Source organism: Paralichthys olivaceus, chromosome 24, assembly GCF_024713975.1.
Source record: "Paralichthys olivaceus isolate ysfri-2021 chromosome 24, ASM2471397v2, whole genome shotgun sequence".
Classification (NCBI taxonomy): Eukaryota; Metazoa; Chordata; class Actinopteri; order Pleuronectiformes; family Paralichthyidae; genus Paralichthys; species Paralichthys olivaceus.
In genome coordinates, this window is record NC_091116.1 from 13502508 (window position 1) to 13522222 (window position 19715).

At 46.8% G+C, this 19715-nt stretch overlaps 1 protein-coding gene across 7 annotated transcripts in view; it reads left to right on the forward strand.

The window, feature by feature from the left end:
• Positions 1-19715, forward strand: part of LOC109646547 (receptor tyrosine-protein kinase erbB-4-like) — a 198817-nt gene that overhangs the window by 140959 nt on the left and 38143 nt on the right. For all 7 annotated transcript variants that reach the window (XR_011240546.1, XR_011240547.1, XR_011240548.1 and 4 more), the window contains 9 exons: positions 394-520; positions 1207-1280; positions 1915-2005; positions 2679-2884; positions 3832-3964; positions 8455-8548; positions 10848-11002; positions 14563-14607; positions 16035-16167. Coding sequence is in view for 4 of the 7 variants with exons in the window: in XM_069521527.1 (XP_069377628.1) it covers positions 394-520; positions 1207-1280; positions 1915-2005; positions 2679-2884; positions 3832-3964; positions 8455-8548; positions 10848-11002; positions 14563-14607; positions 16035-16167 (1058 nt within the window). In the remaining 3 variants the exon portion in view is untranslated. The remainder of the gene's footprint in view (positions 1-393; positions 521-1206; positions 1281-1914; positions 2006-2678; positions 2885-3831; positions 3965-8454; positions 8549-10847; positions 11003-14562; positions 14608-16034; positions 16168-19715) is intronic.

Genomic DNA, 19715 nt, shown 5'->3' on the forward strand with positions numbered 1-19715 from the left:
ATAAATCACTATCAAAAACTGGTTACACCACTTAATGCCAACCTTATTCATCATCGCTCCTCCTCCTCCCCCCCCCCGTCTCTGTCAGAAATACTTGGCTCACACTAGACCGCAAGTGTAATTAATGCAGATGTAATGAATTCATTACAGCGAGGAATTGGCTGCGGATTGGTCCGTGCTTTCACAGCGAGGGGCCACGGCCTCGTCCATGCACCAAAAGCACGGCTGTATTTTCCTAAGAGAGTGAAGAATTAAAAGCTAATAGCGGTTTCATGAGACAAGGTCAGAGCTGCACGAGGACGCTTTGAAAATAAATCTTAAATGATTTGTTCACAGCCAAAGCAGCAAAACTGTTAATTACATGAGGTAATGTGTGAGCGTGTTGTTTGTCAGTGTGTGACGGCATCGGGACGGGCAGCCTGCAGACGGCTCAAACCGTGGACGCCAGCAACATCGATATGTTCGTCAACTGCACCAAGATCAACGGCAACCTCATCTTCCTCATTACTGGCATTAAAGGGTGAGTGACACACATCCAGATGAAATGCTGAAAACACACTAGGATCTGTGCATGCATCGAATCCACAGGAATCGTAACAGCAAAACAAACAGTCCTTCGTTACCCTCGCGCTCTGTGTGACGGCAGATGTGACTTGGGAAAGTCAGCGAGCTGGTTTCAATCACAAACCTCTGTCAAAGTGCCAGAAGCTCTGAGATCACGATGAAACTACGAATGTCACAGAGGAGAAAAAAAGAAAGACACAAACACTTCCTCTTAGTTTGAAGATTAAAATAATGTTTTCGATGACACACAAACTCATGACATGGAGAACGGAAAGCTTCGCATTTAACAGGAGCGCCGGGAACACTTGTTAACACGTGTTACGGCAAACGTCACTCACCCAAAAACTCCTGTGACGTGACTCCACCTTGTCAGTCGACGTGGTTCTTTGGCGTCTGAGGTCGTCAGTTCCTTTTCCGTCAGCTTGTCAACAAATGTTTGTGCACCTCTGTGCAATGAGAGGCTCAGATCAGATTGAAGTAGGCCTCCCACCTGCAGGGGGAGCTCAAGCGGTTCTCACATTGAGTTGCTGTAGTGATACCATCAGGCGCACGCTCATGATGCCACAGGAACACAGCAGTGTTTTAGTGTTTGTACTTTTATTGAGAAAGTTTTAACTGTGTGTGTGTGTGTGTCTACTTCAGGGACATGTATCACGGTATCGGACCTTTGGACCCTGAACGCCTCAACGCGTTCCGCACCGTGAAAGAGATCACAGGTAAAGAACGCTTCACTGGACTCACCTTGGAAAAACTGTGTGTGTGCGTGCGTGCGTGCATGCATGCGTGCACGTGTGTGTGATTTGTTTGGCTTCTGAGGCGTCAGGAAAAGATGGAAGCTGATGCTGAAATCTAAAAGCTGATGGGTATTATGTTGCTGCTGCTGCTGCTGGTGTGTGTGTGTGTGATAGTTGTACGTGCTCGCAGTGTGTACAGCTGTGTGTGTGTGTTTATTCATTAGCTATAAGAGGCCTAAAGGGATGAGCAGTACCTCATATACAAACCCTTTTGTCATATTAAACTGTAACTTGCAGTTGAGCCAAACACCTAATGGAGTGAAACTGCATTTTCATAATGAAAACCAGAGCAATAAGGAAGAGCAATGGCCGCTCTACCCCACTCATTTCCTGCTCCATCCCTTTAATGTCATTTCCACACATGCTGATTTGATATAATCTGTCATTAAAGCCAAGTGCAACCGGACAAATTGTGCTGAATGTTAAATCCATCTTCGTAATTAGCATACATCATCTTCCCGCCTGCGTAGAATGGGTTCTTCAGACTCCTGTTCCTTTTCCCGCTGCTTCGTTTTTCGTCGCTTATCAACGAACGATGTTTTCGAACTGTCTGCAGGTTACCTCAACATCCAGTCTTGGCCTGAGAACATGACGGATCTGAGTGTTTTCTCCAGCCTGGCGACCATCGGAGGCCGAGCTCTCTACAGGTGCGTTTTGTTTTCACGGCACATCCTGAACCAAGTCCGACCCCGGACATCCTCCTGCTGCGTCTCCACATCAGAATCGACTGTGTTTTATTCCTGATGACTGGTTCAGACACATCCTGGTCCCTCCCTCTGTTCCTGTGTTCGCATGCTAACCCCTGCAGCTAACGGGCCTTGTGTTGTTCTGCACCGCGGCTCTTTGCTGTCACGTAGCTTTGATTAGTCTCGACTTTGATGACGGCTTCTGTGTTCGCTTACAAGCAGCAGATCCCAGGGATGGCGTCGTGCCGGTGTCAGAGGAGATCCCCTCCTTGTTTTCTAAATGCCAGCGATGAACATGTAGCTCAGCGTTCTTCATCGTCTCCTCTTCATCCTCTTTTTAAGTTGCATTCTTCCACCTTCTTTGTTTTATCTGCGTCAGCCTCCTCTTGTTTTCCTCCCGTCCTGCTTTCATCTTTCCCACTCTCCTCTATGTCCTATTATTCTATTTCCTACTTTCTATACCTCTTCATCATGTCCCACCCTCTACCTTTTCTCTGTTCTACTGTCCCTTCCCTTTGTTTGTCTTTTAAATCCTCACTCACCCTTCTCTCCCTCTCGTTTCTCCCACCTTTTCATTTCCAAACCTTCCTCCTGACTTTTTCAATCTCTCATCCCTCTCTTCCTCCTGCTGCAGTGGAAGTGATATTTCTCTGCTGATCCTGAAGCAGCGCTGGATCTCCTCCCTGCAGTTCCAGTCGCTGGATGAGATCAGCGCCGGTAACGTCTACATCTTCAACAACAGCCGCCTGTGTTTCTACAACACCGTCAACTGGACGTCTCTCTTCCGAACGCCGAGCCAGAAAGTTCTGATCCGCAACAACCGAAATCCAAAAGAATGCAGTGAGTATCGTCTGTGGGACGGACACAAGTTCGTTTTCCCCTGTTTGCAAAGATCAGCAGATTCTCCGATTCCCTTCCTGTTGTGTCATTTCCTCTCCCATGGTTTCCAAACTGCACACGTGTGCTGCTCCACCCTGGGCCTCACACACCGACATGCCTGTTACCAAGGCGACGGTATCGCGGGCATCTCTTGCTCCTCGGCCTTGGACATGAAAGCCATGTTCAGCTCCCTGTGAGGAAAGTGCTTAATGCATCACGCGGACGTGGATTAAGCTCTCGCTGCGGGGGGGGGGGGGGGGGGGGCTACATGTGGTTCGGCCGCAGGTGGTGGAAACTGACCGCAGAGGATGCTTCAGTGGGAAGAAAATAAAAACATAGAATAGTTTGGTTACTGAGGAGGTTGTGTTTCTGTCGGGAGGGTTTAAAACTTCAGATTTAAAAAGAAAGAAGCTGTTAAATTTAAAGGTGGATCCAGATGTTTGGAGATAGGACTCATGTCTCTGGGTGGAAAGTGATGCAGCTTGATTCATTTCCTTTAGAGAATCCTTTCAACACATGTTCAAAGAGACGGACAGACTAGAAAACGCACTCGTGGGCCGCCGTAGTTTTTCTCTGCCCTGCCAGGCTGTGGTTGATATCAATAGCCAGTTAATGAGTGTGGTGTGTGTGTATGTTAGAGATCAATCTCTTCATTAGGCTCAACCCCCCCCCCCCCACCCCACCATTGACTGTTTAGCTGTTGACAAAAGGCTCGATCCTCAGCGGGGACGTGTGTGTCACTCACAGGACAATGAGCGCCATCGATTATGAAAACAAACAAAAAGAAGGGCTTAGGGTCCTGGGTGGGTCTTTAATTGCAGAGGTGTGGAGAATACAGATGTTTGCCCCCCCTCAGCTATAACACACACACACACACACATTAATCTCTCTCCCTCTCGTCTCCACAGCTCAGCAGCGGATGGTGTGTGACCGCATGTGTTCGGACGACGGCTGCTGGGGCCCGGGGCCGGACCAGTGTCTCTCCTGTCGATACTACAGACGCGGCCGCACCTGCGTCGAGTCCTGCAGCCTCTACGATGGGTGAGTCGCCTGTAACTAAAAGAAATGAGCGTTTCCCTGAACGTCACGCCGTCGTCGCTGCGGGACGCTGCGTCGTTTTCCCCCCCACGCAGACAGCCACACGCGACAAGTGGAGGAGGTAGAATGAGTTTAAACGGCCTTGATGCATGAGAATGAAGTCAAAACATCCTCACGGGCTCTGGAGGAGGAGGAGGAGGAGAGTCTAATTGCCAATTGGCTTGAAGCTAATGAGATGAACCAATAAGGGATTTCACGCGGTTAACTCCAACAGTAAAAAGAACATTTGGCTGCCTGTTACATCCGTTGTCCAAGATTAATTTGAATACATTGTCGAAGTCTTTTATTTCATTACGAGTCAACGACAGATCTGAGTGTGGGGGAATGACTGACATTTGTGACGGAGGCCCCTGGAGAGGCCTCACAAACCACCGATGCTCTGTTTCCAGTGTGAATAATCGCATTCAGGTCAGTGCATGGCGCTGCCAAGAGGCACATCAAAAAGATCGGTGCCAACTCACCTGGGGAGAAAGTCTTCTTTGTAGATTCAGTTTCCAGCCCTTTTGTGCTGCTCTTGAATGAACGAGGAGACGCTGTGCATCACACCACTTGAAAGCGCCCGTCTAAAATAAGACTGTACCGGCAGCACCTGCCACGAGAGAAAGACGACTTTCCTCGGAGCGGTTAAGTCGAGCTTGCGTTTCCCTCGGGGATGGAGGGAGGGGAGCGTTTCCACGTATGCGTGCGGGAGGCGGCGGCGTGTGAGAGCGAGCAACCCTCGGTCATGTTGACTTGTTGCTCGGTCCTTTTCCCGGCAACGTTTGTGGAAGGGAAGCTTTGAAGTTGCCGGGAAAAACAGCTCACAGCAAAGGCTTTGAAGAAGACGGGAGAGGGGAAGGCGCGTGGCGGGGCGCTGCTGAAGCACGCTCGTCTCCCCTACTGTAAATATGGTCGCTGTGATGTATTATAAGTAACATTGGAAAGGCCCACTTCTTGCTTTATGTCACTGGCATGACTGTGGAATCAAAAGTCTATAACCTGAGGGTTTGCCCGCTGTAAGAAGTCACCTCCTGCCAAGAAACACAGCTTCAGAAACGCATCTTTGGCAGAAAAAGAGCAGCTTCTTTTTCTTTTAGATGTATTTTATACCCGAGTGACTACTGTTGTATTCTTCTTGTCTCTCGCTCAAACCAACACCAAACTTGATTTGTTCTTCAAAAAGTCTACTTTTGTATTTGCTGCCTGGATGTTTAACTTGCTAAGTGTTGCCTGAACGATTCTGTGTAGTGACAAATGGTGCAGCGGCTGTTTCCGTGAATGAGACTAAAACCAAAAATAAAACGTGTGTGAGTCAGACGAGGCTGCAGCCTGAGGTCAGCGTGACTAAAGAATACAACCGCTGCTTTACACGAAACACTCGTTAATAAGCATCACTGTGGTAAACGGAGGTGATGACAGGTGTCAGGTAAAATTCTCCCTAAATCACAACGTGAAACCAAAACTCGGCAGATGAAATGAAACTGCGGAACAGACACATGACGCTCGTTCAGACGCCGAGATCAGAAAACCTCCTGGTTTTACTCTGGATATTTTCTGGTTCAATAACTGTCACCAGTGATGAAATGTAAAACATTATCTCAGGATTTAGGAGTGGAGGCGGCTGCATGTCTAAATATAACATCTCCCTAATCCAGTGCAGATAGAGACTCACTCTTTCAGCAGTTTCTCACTTTACGAGACAGAGAGAGTAAAAAGCAGCTTTCACGTGCGGCTGCTGTTTCACTTTAGAATTGATGAGTCCAGATGATATCTGTTGCTTGGACCTTTTGAATAAAGTTCAAGAGTCATAAATATTTGTTCCTAAACTAAGCGTTGTGCAGTGTGAGAAAAGTGTACGGCCTATTTGTCTTGTGTGTCAGGGGAGCAGATGCATTTCCTCTGCAGGCGCCAGGAGATACAGGGCATCGTGGGATTCGTCCGAAATGAAAAGTTAAAAGTTGAAAAACTCTTTTAACATTGTGGAAAAACCCAAAATATCAAAACTACTGAAATTTCTTTATTATTTATATTTATTTTTATCATAGTCACAAATAAAAATGAAAGTATGTCATGCAAACTGCAGAAAACTGCATTTATTTTACAGAACAACTATATATATTTATAATATTGTAATTAGTACACACTTAATGATGCTGTCCCTTCTGTGCTGTAATATGATACACACATATACGCTCAGCTGTTTCCTAAATCTGACTGTTCTCCTACTGTACACGATCTTTATATCTTTGTTAACCTTGAACCTTTGTTCTCTCTTTACTGACGGATTTAATCTCATTAACTGTGTTTTCGGGTTGGTGATTTTCAAACCTCCAGATTCCTCCGCTCGCCCTCGTTATGTCTCCATTCTTAATGAGGAGCGGCACTAATTCCCTTCAGTTTCTGTGTCTGCTGAATAAAACAAAGGCAGAGCAGAGGAGAGCGAGAGGGGAGAGGAAAACGTTTGAGATGACGTCCGCTGGGGTTGTGGGAGGAGGGAGGCTGCAGATTATAAAGGCGTTGAGAGTGTTTAATTAAAAAAGTTGCTCTGGTGGGTTTGGCCGTGCTCTGGTCTGAACGGCGGTCGCAGTCCTGCTTAAATTCCAGCTAAAACATGGCTAATCCCCCGTCAGGCCGCTGCCCCCCCCCCCCTCCGACTGGGCCTCGGTGCACACTTCCAGCCGTGAAGGGGGCCAATCAGGAGGAACAGCTTTGACTGAATGTAAATGACCCTTGAGAGCGCCGCAGCCGAGGTCTTTGTCTCCCACCCATTCTCCTCATGTGCGTTTTTTTAAACTCGTGCAACAAAGGAGATCTCTCCTCGCCGCCCGGGCCTCTTTTTAGAGGATTCCCATGGATGGAGCTTCCAGGAGAGAAACCTAATTTATTTTGGAACGAGGGAGAGAAAGAAAGACAAAGGAGGAATGTGAAAAGGGCAATGGGAATTTCCTTTTGAGTCCACTGAACACATTATTAATAAGAGGACGCTCTGTGATACTGTGTGTTGGGACACCTTTTGCAAAAAAAAAAAAAGAAAAAACGCCCTGACATCAACGCTCAGCAAAAAAGACTTGAATCTTAGATGTGATACACTCGTACGTCTCTTTTCTGTTTTTGAATCTTTTAGCTGAACAAAGTCTCAGAGATTTTATTCTAATATTCAACAGTCGAAATGCAAAAAACACCCACAGGGGATGTGAGTTTGCTGCTGCAAGATCATATGAAAACAGCTCACAAAGAGGAATCTGTTGGATCTTTATTCCACACACATGCAAATACAAACAAAAACACACACAAACACACTGGGCTCCACTGCTCTCATTATCCCAGCTCTGTGAGAGCGGGGCTTGTTTGTAAACTGGGTGAATCCTCCACTGAGGGTGTGTCCTGTGCATCGGCTGATCGATGGTTCTGATGTGAAAAGTGTTTCTGATCAGCCGCGGTTGTTATTGACAGCGGCCGGGGCTCCGCTCGCCCGGGGGACGCCACACTTCAAAAAAGATCCCAAGATACTTCTCTGATTCAGAGACAAACGAGGGAGAAATGTATAGATCCGCTGTGCACACACACACACAGATGTATAAGGATTCACCAGTATGGCCTCAGGCTCTGTGCAGCTTCTGCTGATATAATTGCTGAGAATAAACCCAATATTGAGCTTTATTGTTTACCTCTATTCCTTCAGAAGGAACCACCATGGTATGAGCTCATCTCTCTGAAGCTGTTCCTCACATGGAAACGTTCGGAAAATTTGGTCTTGAGTTTGTCTTCCGCGTGTGAAGAGGCAGCAGGGGGTCGTCCGACTCGTCCGAGGCGGGACATGACGTATACATTCTGCTGCGGAAACATCAGTGTTGGACACTTCCTGGACGTGTCACCAGGGAAATGTCCTCCATGCTCTCCAGAGTATTTCGTGAAAATGTTCGGACTTGAGTGCAGCTCTAAAAAAAGTATTTTGCCTCGTCTTCCTCCTCGACCTCATGCTCTCTTCCTCCCTCTTCACCCAAACAACAACTCTCCCCCTCTCCCTGGCCTCTTCCTCTTGTCTTCCTTCCCTCCCACCAGCTCTCCATACATCCCTGCGTGTTTGCTCGTGAGTTAAAAAGTTGTTCACTATTCATGAGCCTTCTCTGTTAGCATATTGACCATGCTAAGCCTTTAACTTGACCAAATAGTCTTGGGCCGCTCGCTGCCCCGCGTGCCCCGTTACCAGAGGGCACTCCGTCAGTCGGCGCAGGCAGGGATCGTGGAGACGGGTTTGAGCAAATGAAGGTTTAACCTTTCTTTCTCGAAGCTGTGTTGGTTTAAAATCAAAAGGCTCCTATGTTCAGCGAGCGCACATATGCACAGCACACTTCAAAATCTTCCCTCAGCAGGCTCTTAATCAATATTTCAATGTGGGTACGCTCTCAAATCTATAATGCATGCATCTCTATCTTGATTTCTATCTCTATCAGGGATGTGCGTGAGTTTGCCAATGGATCTGTGTGTCTGGAGTGTGATAGCCAGTGTGAGAAGATGGATGGGAACACCATGACGTGTCTCGGACAGGTAAGAACTCACTTCAGACTCCCTCCGCTTCCTCCCTCCCACTTTACTTCTACTCTTCTAGAAGTAGACTTTCCCCATTTAGATTAAAACCACTCCTCTCATTTTTCTGTGGGAGATAGTCTCATATCTGCTGCGTGCCAGAGTGGATTTCCACCTGATTCTCGGCGAGTCTATCTGTTTTACGTGCAGGATTCCAGAAGATATAAGTGCTGTGTTTGCAAAGGTGAGTGGTAGGTTAATGGGAGGAATGATAAACTGCCCTGGCTACTTCAGGAGGAACGCTGTTGGCAAACACACATACACTCAAAACAGCAAAATGAGATTAGTTTATGACCTTCCCGTAAAGTCACTGTTTGAGTCTCGGATGCGATCCCACCGCAGGTCTCACAAATGTTGGAATTTCCCTTTAAAATGTCAGAGGAAACGCACGTGTTGCACATATGAACACGGAACGCAGTCTGCTCGTGCACGGCTGCATGAGTCACTTCGTTATTTGCATCGTAGTTCTGCCAAACCTGGGAGGCACCGAACACGAGTGCGTAGGTCGCAGACTGATGAAGTGGGATAGAAAAGAAGAGAAAATATATATTTCTGTACAACACAAAGGTTTAATTATCTTTCTTCAGGCCTCATATTGACATTGCTTTGTTTTTCAGACAAAAGCTGCAGAGGCTGACTTAAGAAAACAGTTTAAATATAACAACACAACCTCCACATTTCATTTGGAAAGAGAAGCAACACTTGCAAATTAAACAGCTTTTATAATCTGCTGTGTAAAGGGAGAGAGTTAAAACCCTCTTTGTAAAAACTAAATGTTTATACAAAAAATAATAAAATGTTAAAGCAACACTTTGTAATTTTTATTGAGCAACAGCGCCCTCTGCAGCCTCGTGTGGTGACTCCGTGCCCGAACGGTTTTCATGTAAAGAAAAAGTTTTTATCTTGTTTGAAACTATTTAAAAACTTCACGTGCGTATGTTTGGATAAACTCAGGTATCGTAGCACCTGTTAACAACTTCCTGGTGCCATCAACCGCACTCATGCACCAAATGTGTATTAATCCGCAGCTGGAAATAGTCCCTGACGTAGTCACTCAGATTTTGCTAAAGAACGACTTTGTCCGGCTGTTTTAGGAAATAACTTTTATTTTTAAAATATCCATGAGCTATTTCAAAGCATCTTGTCTTTAAAAGAGTTGATTTGGTTTGGTTCACATCACAGAAAGTTGTTTCTAACGTGCCGCACAACTTAATTTTGCAAGATTTAGTGTTTGTGTGCGTAACCTTTCCTGACTGTCCCTCGAGCGAGCGAGTGAGGATAAGAGATGCAGAGAGAGAGAGAGGGAGAGAGAGAGAGTCAGAAGCACAGTGGCTTCTGACGTTGAGATGCTGGTCACAGTTGAGTAGTAAATAACAGCGGAGTCAATCATCCACCGACGCCCTCACACTCAAATACACATGCACACGGTTGGCACGGACACACTCCGATGCATCGAGACATCTGTATGCATCCACGCAGGCGCGCACACGCATGCACAGGCACAAACATGCAGAGTGAGAATAATCTTTATTGATGGCGTGTGTCTGAATGTGTCAGACTGTGTGAGGAGCTGTCCGTCAGGTCACAGCTGTCGTCATTAGCAACCGTGCGCGGCAGCGAAGCCTCCAGAATACACACACACACAGAGCACACGTGCACGCACACACAGATCTTTGTGGGAATCACACTTCAGTCAAGCACCTTCATCGCTTTATACACACACACAGACACACACACTGCTATCCCTCTGACTTATTCATGACTCGGCTGCAGCTGAGCTTGTGCTCAGTTACCACTTGTCATCTCCTCCATCACAGTCGATGTGCCGTACGTTGACACGACCTGATTCCATATGCATTTTGCCAATTTCAACAGATGTGCGGCGGAATACACTCTGGGCTGTTTTGCTCCACACATGATAAATGACTGAGTGGAATTCACGTGGGTCCTGCTAGCTGCTTTAGCCGCGGTTGGAAGTGAGCAAATTGACATGATGCACCGGGTTTAAATTTGATTCTGTCCCCTCTCATATACTTTTCCACATTTCCATTCTCTCCATTGCTTTATCCCTTTCCATGTTCTGTAACTTTATTTTATCCCTTCACCTCTTCGCCCATCATCTTCATTCACCCCTCTCCCTCTTTTCTAATCCTTTTACTGCTCCCTCCGCCTCTTCCTCTTTTTATTCTGCCCCTGTCCACCTCCTCCTCTGAATGCCATCCTCTCATCTCTCTCCTCTCTGGCTCCGCTCTCCTCTCAGGGCCCGGACCAGTGCGTGAAATGTCTCCACTTCAAAGATGGACCCAACTGCGTGGAGAAGTGCCCCGACGGGTTGCAGGGAGCCAACAGTTTCATCTTCAAATATGCCAAGGCCAACAATGAGTGTCATCCCTGCCACGCCAACTGCACCCAGGGGTAAGAGTGGGATGATGCATAAAGATGTGCGAAAAACTGTTCTTTAAGGTGTTTGCTCGTCTTTGTACTTCCTCGAGCCTCCTCTGGCGTTTGTGCCGTTAAAAGCATCATGGAGACGTGCCGCACTGCGTCCCCCCCCGCCCCCCCGTGACCTCGAAGACATGCAGCACCTTCCCTGCTGAAGAGTGGAAGAAAGAAAGAAAGAAAGAAGGAGGGAGAGCAGAGGACTTGTGCAGATTCCCAGAACTGCTGCTGGCTCCTGGGGGCGCTCTGGTCAGGGGCAGAATGCATTGACTCCTAAGGCCACAGCGGATGAGCTCTGAATGAAGGGATGGGTGCAGGGAGACCGGGAGTTCAGGGGAGATGTGAAGCCAAAGGAGGGTGGGTGCAGGGAGATGTGCGCTCAGAAAGAACGAGAGGAAAGATTACTAACGAAGGAGTAGGTGGAGGAGGTGCAGGAGAGCAAAACCTGTGCCTCTATAGAGAAGACGTGTTTTTATGGATTGAGCGACGTCATCCGATTCATCTGCGATGGCAGGAAACCACAAATCAAAACAGCTGCTCCGGCAAAGAGCTGATTTACACGTTGTGACAATTCAAATGTAGCTGATTATAGTTTGTGTAGCTACAGGAAGAAAATACACCTCAGCACTAAAGAGGACACCTGCTGCCGCGGCTGTCAGACACAATGAGGTTTTACACAACCAGGGGCTGTGGGATGGATCTGAGGAGTCCAGCACTCACACGATTCATCAGTCGTTAATTAACTCACTGCAATATTGAGGATTGATGAGCGATTAACTTGCAAAAACGATCGTCCTTCTCTCCACTCAGTTTCTCAAAAGTAAGGATTTATTGTTCTAACTCCATCTTCTGAATTTCAAACATGCAATTAGGAAATCTTCAACTTATTAATTGACGATGGTCTTTAAAAAACATCTGTAGGCTAATCAGATCATGGCGTTTTAAAATATGGGCTTCAAGCAATTTAGACTTTTTAGAGGATTGACGCTATTGATATCATTGAAACTGTCTCTGAAACGCGTCCAAGTGAAACTAAAATATCTCGGATACAAAAGCTTTGACCTGCCTTTGACATCATGTGGAGCCAGAGGGATGTAGCCATGGTGACAAGGTCTGTGCTCGACCAATCGCGAGTCGGCCGATTTTTATATCATCAAAAAAAATTATGAAAACCCAAACTTCTCTCTCTCTCTCTCTCTCTCTCTCTCTTCTGTGCATCACTCTCGTCCTCCTCTCGCTCTGCTTCTCTTTCTTCCGTCTGACGACTCTTCAATATTTTCCGACTTGATAAAAATGAAGGTAGAATCAATAAATGCAAACAGGGCTGGAAAACATGACGGCTGATTTGTTTAGGAAGCTGAAGGTGTTGAATCAAAATAAAAGAAAGCAGCTGTCCTGGAATCAGTTGCGTTGATGGAGCTGTTTGTGATTTTCGTTAGAATTTATCTACTGTTCATTTACAGGCGTGCAGACCCGCTGAACCTCATAATTAGATATTAGGAGCCTTCATTCTCTCCTCCTCGATTATCTTTTGAACTCATCGTCTCTCTCACTTTTGGTTTTTAAAGAAAACATGGAGGATACTTCCACAGAAATCAACTCAGAGACGAGAGGGTCAAGGTGACACTCGTCTCTTCGGTGGTCTCAGAAACACAAATCCAGAGCCCTGAAACCTAGCAACAGAAAGATGGCAGGAGAGACGATGTGAGCAGGACTTCATGTTCTGTCTCTCACATAGAGGGAGGTCATTTCATCCTCCTGTAAATATTGACAATGTTGGAGCGGCTTTCAAGATTTCTTAAAGGAAAGAAGAGAGGTGAGGATAAAAGTTGCAAAAGTAGAACGCTGGAGAAAGCGAAAGCCTAAAAGAGGATAAGAGTGAGGTCATAATTCTTCACACGGCAGATTTCGTTCTCACACACGTTTGTGACGCTGTGAAGACTAATCTGTCGTTGGCATGACAACACCTCCATCAGGCCTCGGCGGTGTGATCCTCCCCTCCGGCCGCAGCGTGCTGAGGATTAACATCACGACGGAAGCCGAGGCTGGGGATTTGAGGGCGTGAGCCAAAGTGAGACATTTCAGAGGTCGGAGGTCAGCGTCAGGGCGAAAACAACACGGTCAGAGCTCGGCACGGCAGACGGTTCAACCAGACTAACAAAACAAACACCGGAGTGAAAGGCAGGTCCTGTTTACTGACGGGCCACTTCTTTGTTCTCTTGTTGAGTCAGGAAACTACGTCGCTCACACACACACACACACACACACACACACACACTCACACACGACAGTGGATACTGCCGCTGATTGCTCGCTAATTAGCGATTTGGTGCACCATTTAATTGACAGCAAAGCGACTTTTAGAGGAGCCACAGTTGTCACCGATTTAATTCCAAAGTTAGCTCGCTCTTCTAATTTGCTTTATAATTTGTTGTGTCTTGCAGCATCCCTGCACACACACACACACACAAGCATTCAAAAATTGTTCTCCTGTGTCTACCCTGCTGTTCAAAGTCGTCCACTCAAGGAGCGAGAATTAATGAGCAGCTCCGAGTCGGCTCTAATCACTTCCTGCTTACCTAATGTTAAAAACTGCACTTCTCTCTAATCAGAGCGTGATCAGCTCCACGTTCCACTGCCTTTGATTGTGACGGGGGGGAGCAAAGTAAGTGTTTCTTCTGTTTAGAGAGGTGAATGTGATTCTGTTAAAGACGCTGATTCATCAAACAGACGTGAATCAGTCAAACAGCAAATCAAGACGATGTTGAATCATCAGACATTCTTAGATTTCAAAATAAAAATGAAAAGAAATGATTTAATGATTTTATCAGAAAAACGTGCAGAAACATTAATCGGAGACACAGAAACCAGGTGTAAACAATATGTTGTTGTGCAGATTCTCTGACTGACGCTCTCTCCTCTTTTGATCAACGCAATGAATCATAAAAACTCATCCATCTTTATTTACAGTCTGTGATTTACGCCAACTGCTGCTTGATGGGCAGCAGAAGAAAAACTTCACAGCAGCTTTTAGGTTTCGACAAAGATTAGAGCAGGAAAACAAGGGTGATGGTCTATAGCTCTTATTATTTGTAGAGTAGAAGCAGCTGTCTCCACGTCGCCTGCTCTCACCTGAAGCTGTTTCTCCTCCAACCTGATTTCCGTGTTTCAGCTGAGGAACAAGTCGTCCTCCTGTATCCTCACCACTTTGACTTTCTATTGCAGATATGAATTTTTAATGGACGGTGAAATGTTGACTGAGTTTCTTGCAGGTCCATGCAGGTTTTCGCAGCCCTGAGTTCCAAATGAGTCGGGAATCCATTTAAATATCACAGGAAACAAAACAGGAAGAGAACGCTTCCCCACCCGAACGCCTCCTTCTGTCATATTGACGAGTGGTCGGCCGTGTGCGCCGTTCAATTTTCCACAGGTCCCTGCCCAGTGACAGCTGATTGACGTGGGAGAAAGACAACTCGAGGTTTACTCATAACCTGTCGCTGATTTAATGGATGATCTCTGCTTTGTCTGCCCTGCAGGTGCGTCGGGCCGAGACTCCAGGATTGTGTGGGGATGATGGACAGGTAGGAGATGTCCGGATACATTTTTAATGTGGGAATGGGCGACAGGGACATCGCATCCTGCCGCCGCCATTTAACGTCCCGATCTTTGTTCCACTAACATGTTGAGAGCACTGATGTCTGAGTGTGTAAATTCAAAAGAGCTCATTAGAGTTCAACCCAACCCATAAAAAAGAGGATGTGGAGTTTTAAAATGGAGGAAACGGAGACGAGACCTTTTTCTTTTCCTCTGGGAGGCGTCTGCTGAGTCTCCGGTTGCCAGTTGTTCTTTCGCTCTTACAGTGACATTATCCCCTCGTCTCCTCCGCTGACCCCGGGACGCTCGTTCTGCTGTGAACCCTCTCCTCCTTATTATAGAAGTCCTTTCCCTTCTCCCTTTCCTTCCTCTCGTCTTCGTCCCCTCCGCTGTACGTAAACGTCTCTTTTCTCTGAATTCTCAGGTGTCTCCTCCCCTCGGTGTCTTGTTGTTTCCTCAGTATATCGTTGCTGTTGTCTCTCCTTGTCTTTGACCCCCTTTCGACCCAATCGTTCCAAACTGCTGCATTGCTATTCACCACATGGCCGTATATATCTCATTAAGTCCGCAGCGTTTCGAGACCCCCCCCCCCCCCCCCCCCTTCTTTAAGTCCGTCACAATCGATACAGGAACGCTGTGGCACCTTGCTCCACCACAGCTGCATGGTACATGAGTCTTCCATTAGCCGCTAATGGCCTCGGCAGCTAATAGAGTTTTGAGTGTCAGGTAGAAGCAGGTCCCATTTTATGCTACGTGGTCGTGTTATGTTAAAAGAGGGTAAGAAGAAGAGTGTGGCGCTGAGGAGAGAGAGGAAATAAAAATGGAAAACAGACGGTGGGGAAAGAAGGGGAAGAACACCGACGGAGAGTGTTAGGACAAGATTGAATGGTAGTGGAACAGTAGACAAAAGTGCAAGAGGTATGTAAATGGCAAAAGCATTAGAGCCATCATTAGTGCAGAGAAAGAGCTTTTAACTTACAACCTTTACACTCGCCTTAAGCAAGAGTTCCCCCGGAATATTCACAGGCACCTTCTGATGGATGTGTGCTTTTACCTTCTCATCTGCTCCAGGTTTAGACTCAGATAAACCCAGAGATGAAGCAGAAGGCGGTCGCTCCGGTGGGTGTAGGGAAAACAGGTGTTTGCCAAGAGTCCCGGAAAGTTTGGTCGTTCAGCAAGACGAGAACCTGAAAATGTGTGTGTGTTGTGCGTGTGTGCTTCCAACACCTGGAAACATCTGCACTGAGGGTCTGAGCTTTGTTTTTGTGTTGCACACTGGAGCCTGGACACTTTGACACTTCACGGTAGAAGAGTGGACGTGACAGAGGGGGTGATAGTTTCAGGAAACAACTGTAAACCCGTGAATCATAGCACAGACTTTAAATCCTCTCTGTCTCTTCCCTCGTCTCTACAGGACACCGCTCATAGCAGCTGGCATCATCGGAGGTCTATTCATCATCGTCATCCTGGGGCTCAGCGTCGCCGTGTACGTTCGCCGCAAGAGCATCAAGAAGAAGAGGGCCTTGAGGCGGTTCCTGGAGACGGAGGTGAGAGGACGGAGGACATAGCTAACTTTTTATTTGCTATTGAGCTAATTTGTCTCCGAAGATACGTAACAGGAGAATTCATTTTCTACATTTGGATGTAGAAAATAAATGAGTCATATATTTGTCCTGTGTTATCAGCAGCAAGTTACCGCTGTAATGAATTTTATCGATCGCAGAGGGGGAATATAAAAAGAAGGCCAAGGTACGATGACTGAGACGGAACAGAAAGTTTTATTTTTGACGCAAGAGCTCTACCAGACGTCTTTCTGAATCTTATTTTCTTATTCCGTGTTTGGAGCTCCTTGCAGTTGGATGCCAAACACAATTAGACTCATAAGCAAACCTTGAAACATTAAACCTTGGCTGTGGTACTTAGCCAAACCGCGCAGTGCGTATAGAAGGGTTTTTAAATTATGCATGGCCGCCATCGCCCATCGATCTGGCCTTGAGGAGGCTTCATTTCCTGGAAGCATTTGACGGCGGAGCCGACTTGATATTCAAAGAGACGAGTTGGAGGCTGAGGTGTAGGTGAGCCCAGGGTTTACTTGCACGTGTGCGCTCATGCTCGGCTGGATCACCTTTGTGCTGCTACAGGACGCTGTTCCCCTTTGTTTCCTGTGTGTGTCTGTGTGTGTGTGTGTGTGTGTGTGTTTGTGTGTGTGGTGTGGCAGTTGTGTCATCAGTTGTGCTCTGCTCCCTCCCTGGCTCTGTGGCCTGTCAGTGTACATTAGTATAATTTACAGGTAAAGGCAGCAGCGTTATAGACAGCTGTCAGACCGGAGATGGGAATTGGTGGAGGGCGGCCACGGGCACTTTCTGCCTCATCCCGGGCCTCACACATCCATCTTAATCAACCCGGCTCGGCTCCGACAGCCTCTTGACCGGGAGCGGAGTCTTCAGTCCGAGCAGATTCGCTAATGTACTGTCACCGAGGAGGACGAGCTGGAGCGGCGGTCCTCTTCACCCCTCGCGCACCTTCCTGTGTAAAGTCGCCCTGAGACTCGATACACTAACCAGGACAACGTGAAATATAGCCGGCCGGTCAATTTCCCCCGCCCGGCGCCGAGACCTGATTGGGGGTAAAAGTAATTAGACACAATAAAATCTTCAGCGCCTGCGGCAGTTTGGCCGACGGGTCAGACCGACCACTCATTAAGAGCAGGTCGTAGGATCAATCCCCACGACGGCCCCAACGCACCCACGGCACATTATCAGGCGCGTTGCAGCTGTAAGAGTGCGACACCGGAGCCGCTCAGTCTTTGTAGGTCACAGTGTGTAAGAGCATTACGTCTTCACCTGACGATCTGTGGCTGCAGGGACGTAAACACTGAGGGTGGTCTGTCGCTCACCTAAACCAAGCTCATTATTCAGTGGTGTCACAGACTCCAGGTATTTGTTTTAACTCTCTTTAAGCTCTGTGGGGGAAGTTGGTCTAAATACTTTTAAGTTTTTAATGGTAGTTTTTTTTATAATTGTGAAAGATAAATGATCAGAGCAACAGATAATTAACTTTGCTGAAAAGATGCCGTGAAAAATGTTTTTCATAACTTTTTCTTTTCTTCAGTAAAGTGGTTCATTCCTCACTTTTCATTTCGAACTCCTCCTCTGGATATTTCCCAATCATAGACTAAATAAACAACGTCGCCACCTCCTGGTGGCTGGCTGCAGTGAAGGCTATAAACCCTGCCTCCTCCATGTTAGCAGATGGGACATGGACCAAACCCAAAAAATTAAAGTGAATGTTTCTCAAAGATGTTTTCTGTCATTTTAGGTCGTTCTTATCTTATCTTATATTTTTATTCAAGTGTTTCTGATCAATTCGGTTTTAATTAGTTGAGACGGCATGATTGACAGCTGAGACTGACCCGTGATTGGTCGAGCTCGTGGTGTTCAACATCATGGGCGTGAATTTCCTGAGCAGGACGTCTCTGGTGAAGTCATTACCTGTCTTCCTTCACATTCTCTGTCAAATAAAGACACAAAAATACACTGAAAAATAATGAAAACCCTCTCCCCCTCTCCCTCCCTCCCCCTCTCCCCCTCTCCCTCTCTCCCTGTGTGGCGCAGCGTTTTGAACACACAGCTCACCTCTGGTGTCACACAGGAAAGTGACGCCTCTGGTTCGGCTTGTCAAAGGTTGATCTGGGCGCTCCCCTGGTATTTCCATATCAAGGACACATGTGGAAGCTGCTGCTCAGCAAAAAAATCAATTTCTTCATCGTTTTCTCTGTTTTACAATTCTCCGTTTTATCCTTTTAGTTTTTTTTTTGATCTGTATTCATCCGTCTCTTTGCGAGCAGCCACTCTATTCTTCTGTCTTTTTAACTCTCGCTTTCTGTTTTTTCTTATTTGTTTCCCCTCCGTCTCTCAACCTTGAAAGAAATATAGAGACGAACAAAACAACAAGCCTGTCTCACACTGCGCTGTCTTTTGAAGAAGACGCTGAAAACAAATTGCTTTTTGCGCAGGCAGAGATAGAACAAACAACAGAGTCCCCTCGCCGCTGAAGCGTCACCCCGGGCCCTGAACTTTGACCCCGGTCCAATGAAGCAGGACTAATGCGCTTGGAATCGCCCTCTCTTCCTCCGCCCAACCTTAAGGTCCTCCTCCAGCTGCGTTGTTCAGACACGCGCCGTGTGAGTGTTTCGGCACCACAGGCTGTGGATAGCTCTCACGCTGCGTTCGTGCTCTCGCCCGCTCTCTCACCAGACGGATGTCGGCGCTCGGTGGCGGTGGACGGATCCCATTGTTCCACCGGGGGGCAGGAACACGAGACGTTAGAGACGTTATCACAAATGTAGTGCACCCGAGCAGCCGAACACGCTGTTAAATTCAAGTTAAGATCACAGGCGTTCAAAGGACAGCAACAGATGTCATGTTGAATATCACACATGACGAGAGAAGTAGAAGTTAATCGGCTTAAAGCAACACAAAAATAATCCCACTGACCCTAAACGAGACACAGACTTAAGTTTCCCCTTAAGTTTCCCCTTAAATTACACAACTGGCTACAGAAGGTTTGGTTCAGTCCGGGGCCTCTAAGGTTCCTTTTGCCCGGGGGCCCACAGAGTCCCTTCAATGGCTCTTGGCAATTAGCATTTAATTAATCATGGTGCCATTAACGAGGATTCACAAAACAACTTTTCTAATTACAGTAACTGACGTACTGCTCCGTCCCCAAACACAATCTCATTAAATTGAATAATCAGATTATATTTAACAGCGACGCTCATAGTTTTAGGTTTTTCACCTCTGCAACGTCTGCCTCGTACTTTTAATCAAATCACACGAATCTCTGTGTTTACCTGTTACTAATCCACAACACTGCGGAGAACGAACCCTCTTAACAAGTCCTACATTTGTAGAACAGACACACGCAGTGTTCGAATTATTGTCCATGTTAAATTTCAGAAACCAGCGCTGCCGATGGCTTTGAGGCAAAAGTTTGTGTCGTCTCGTTTCACCTGATTTCCATTCAGCAGCACAACAAATGCAGCGTTTTATATTGGTAATGTGAACATTAAAGCGAGCACCCGAGGGTCCGCGGA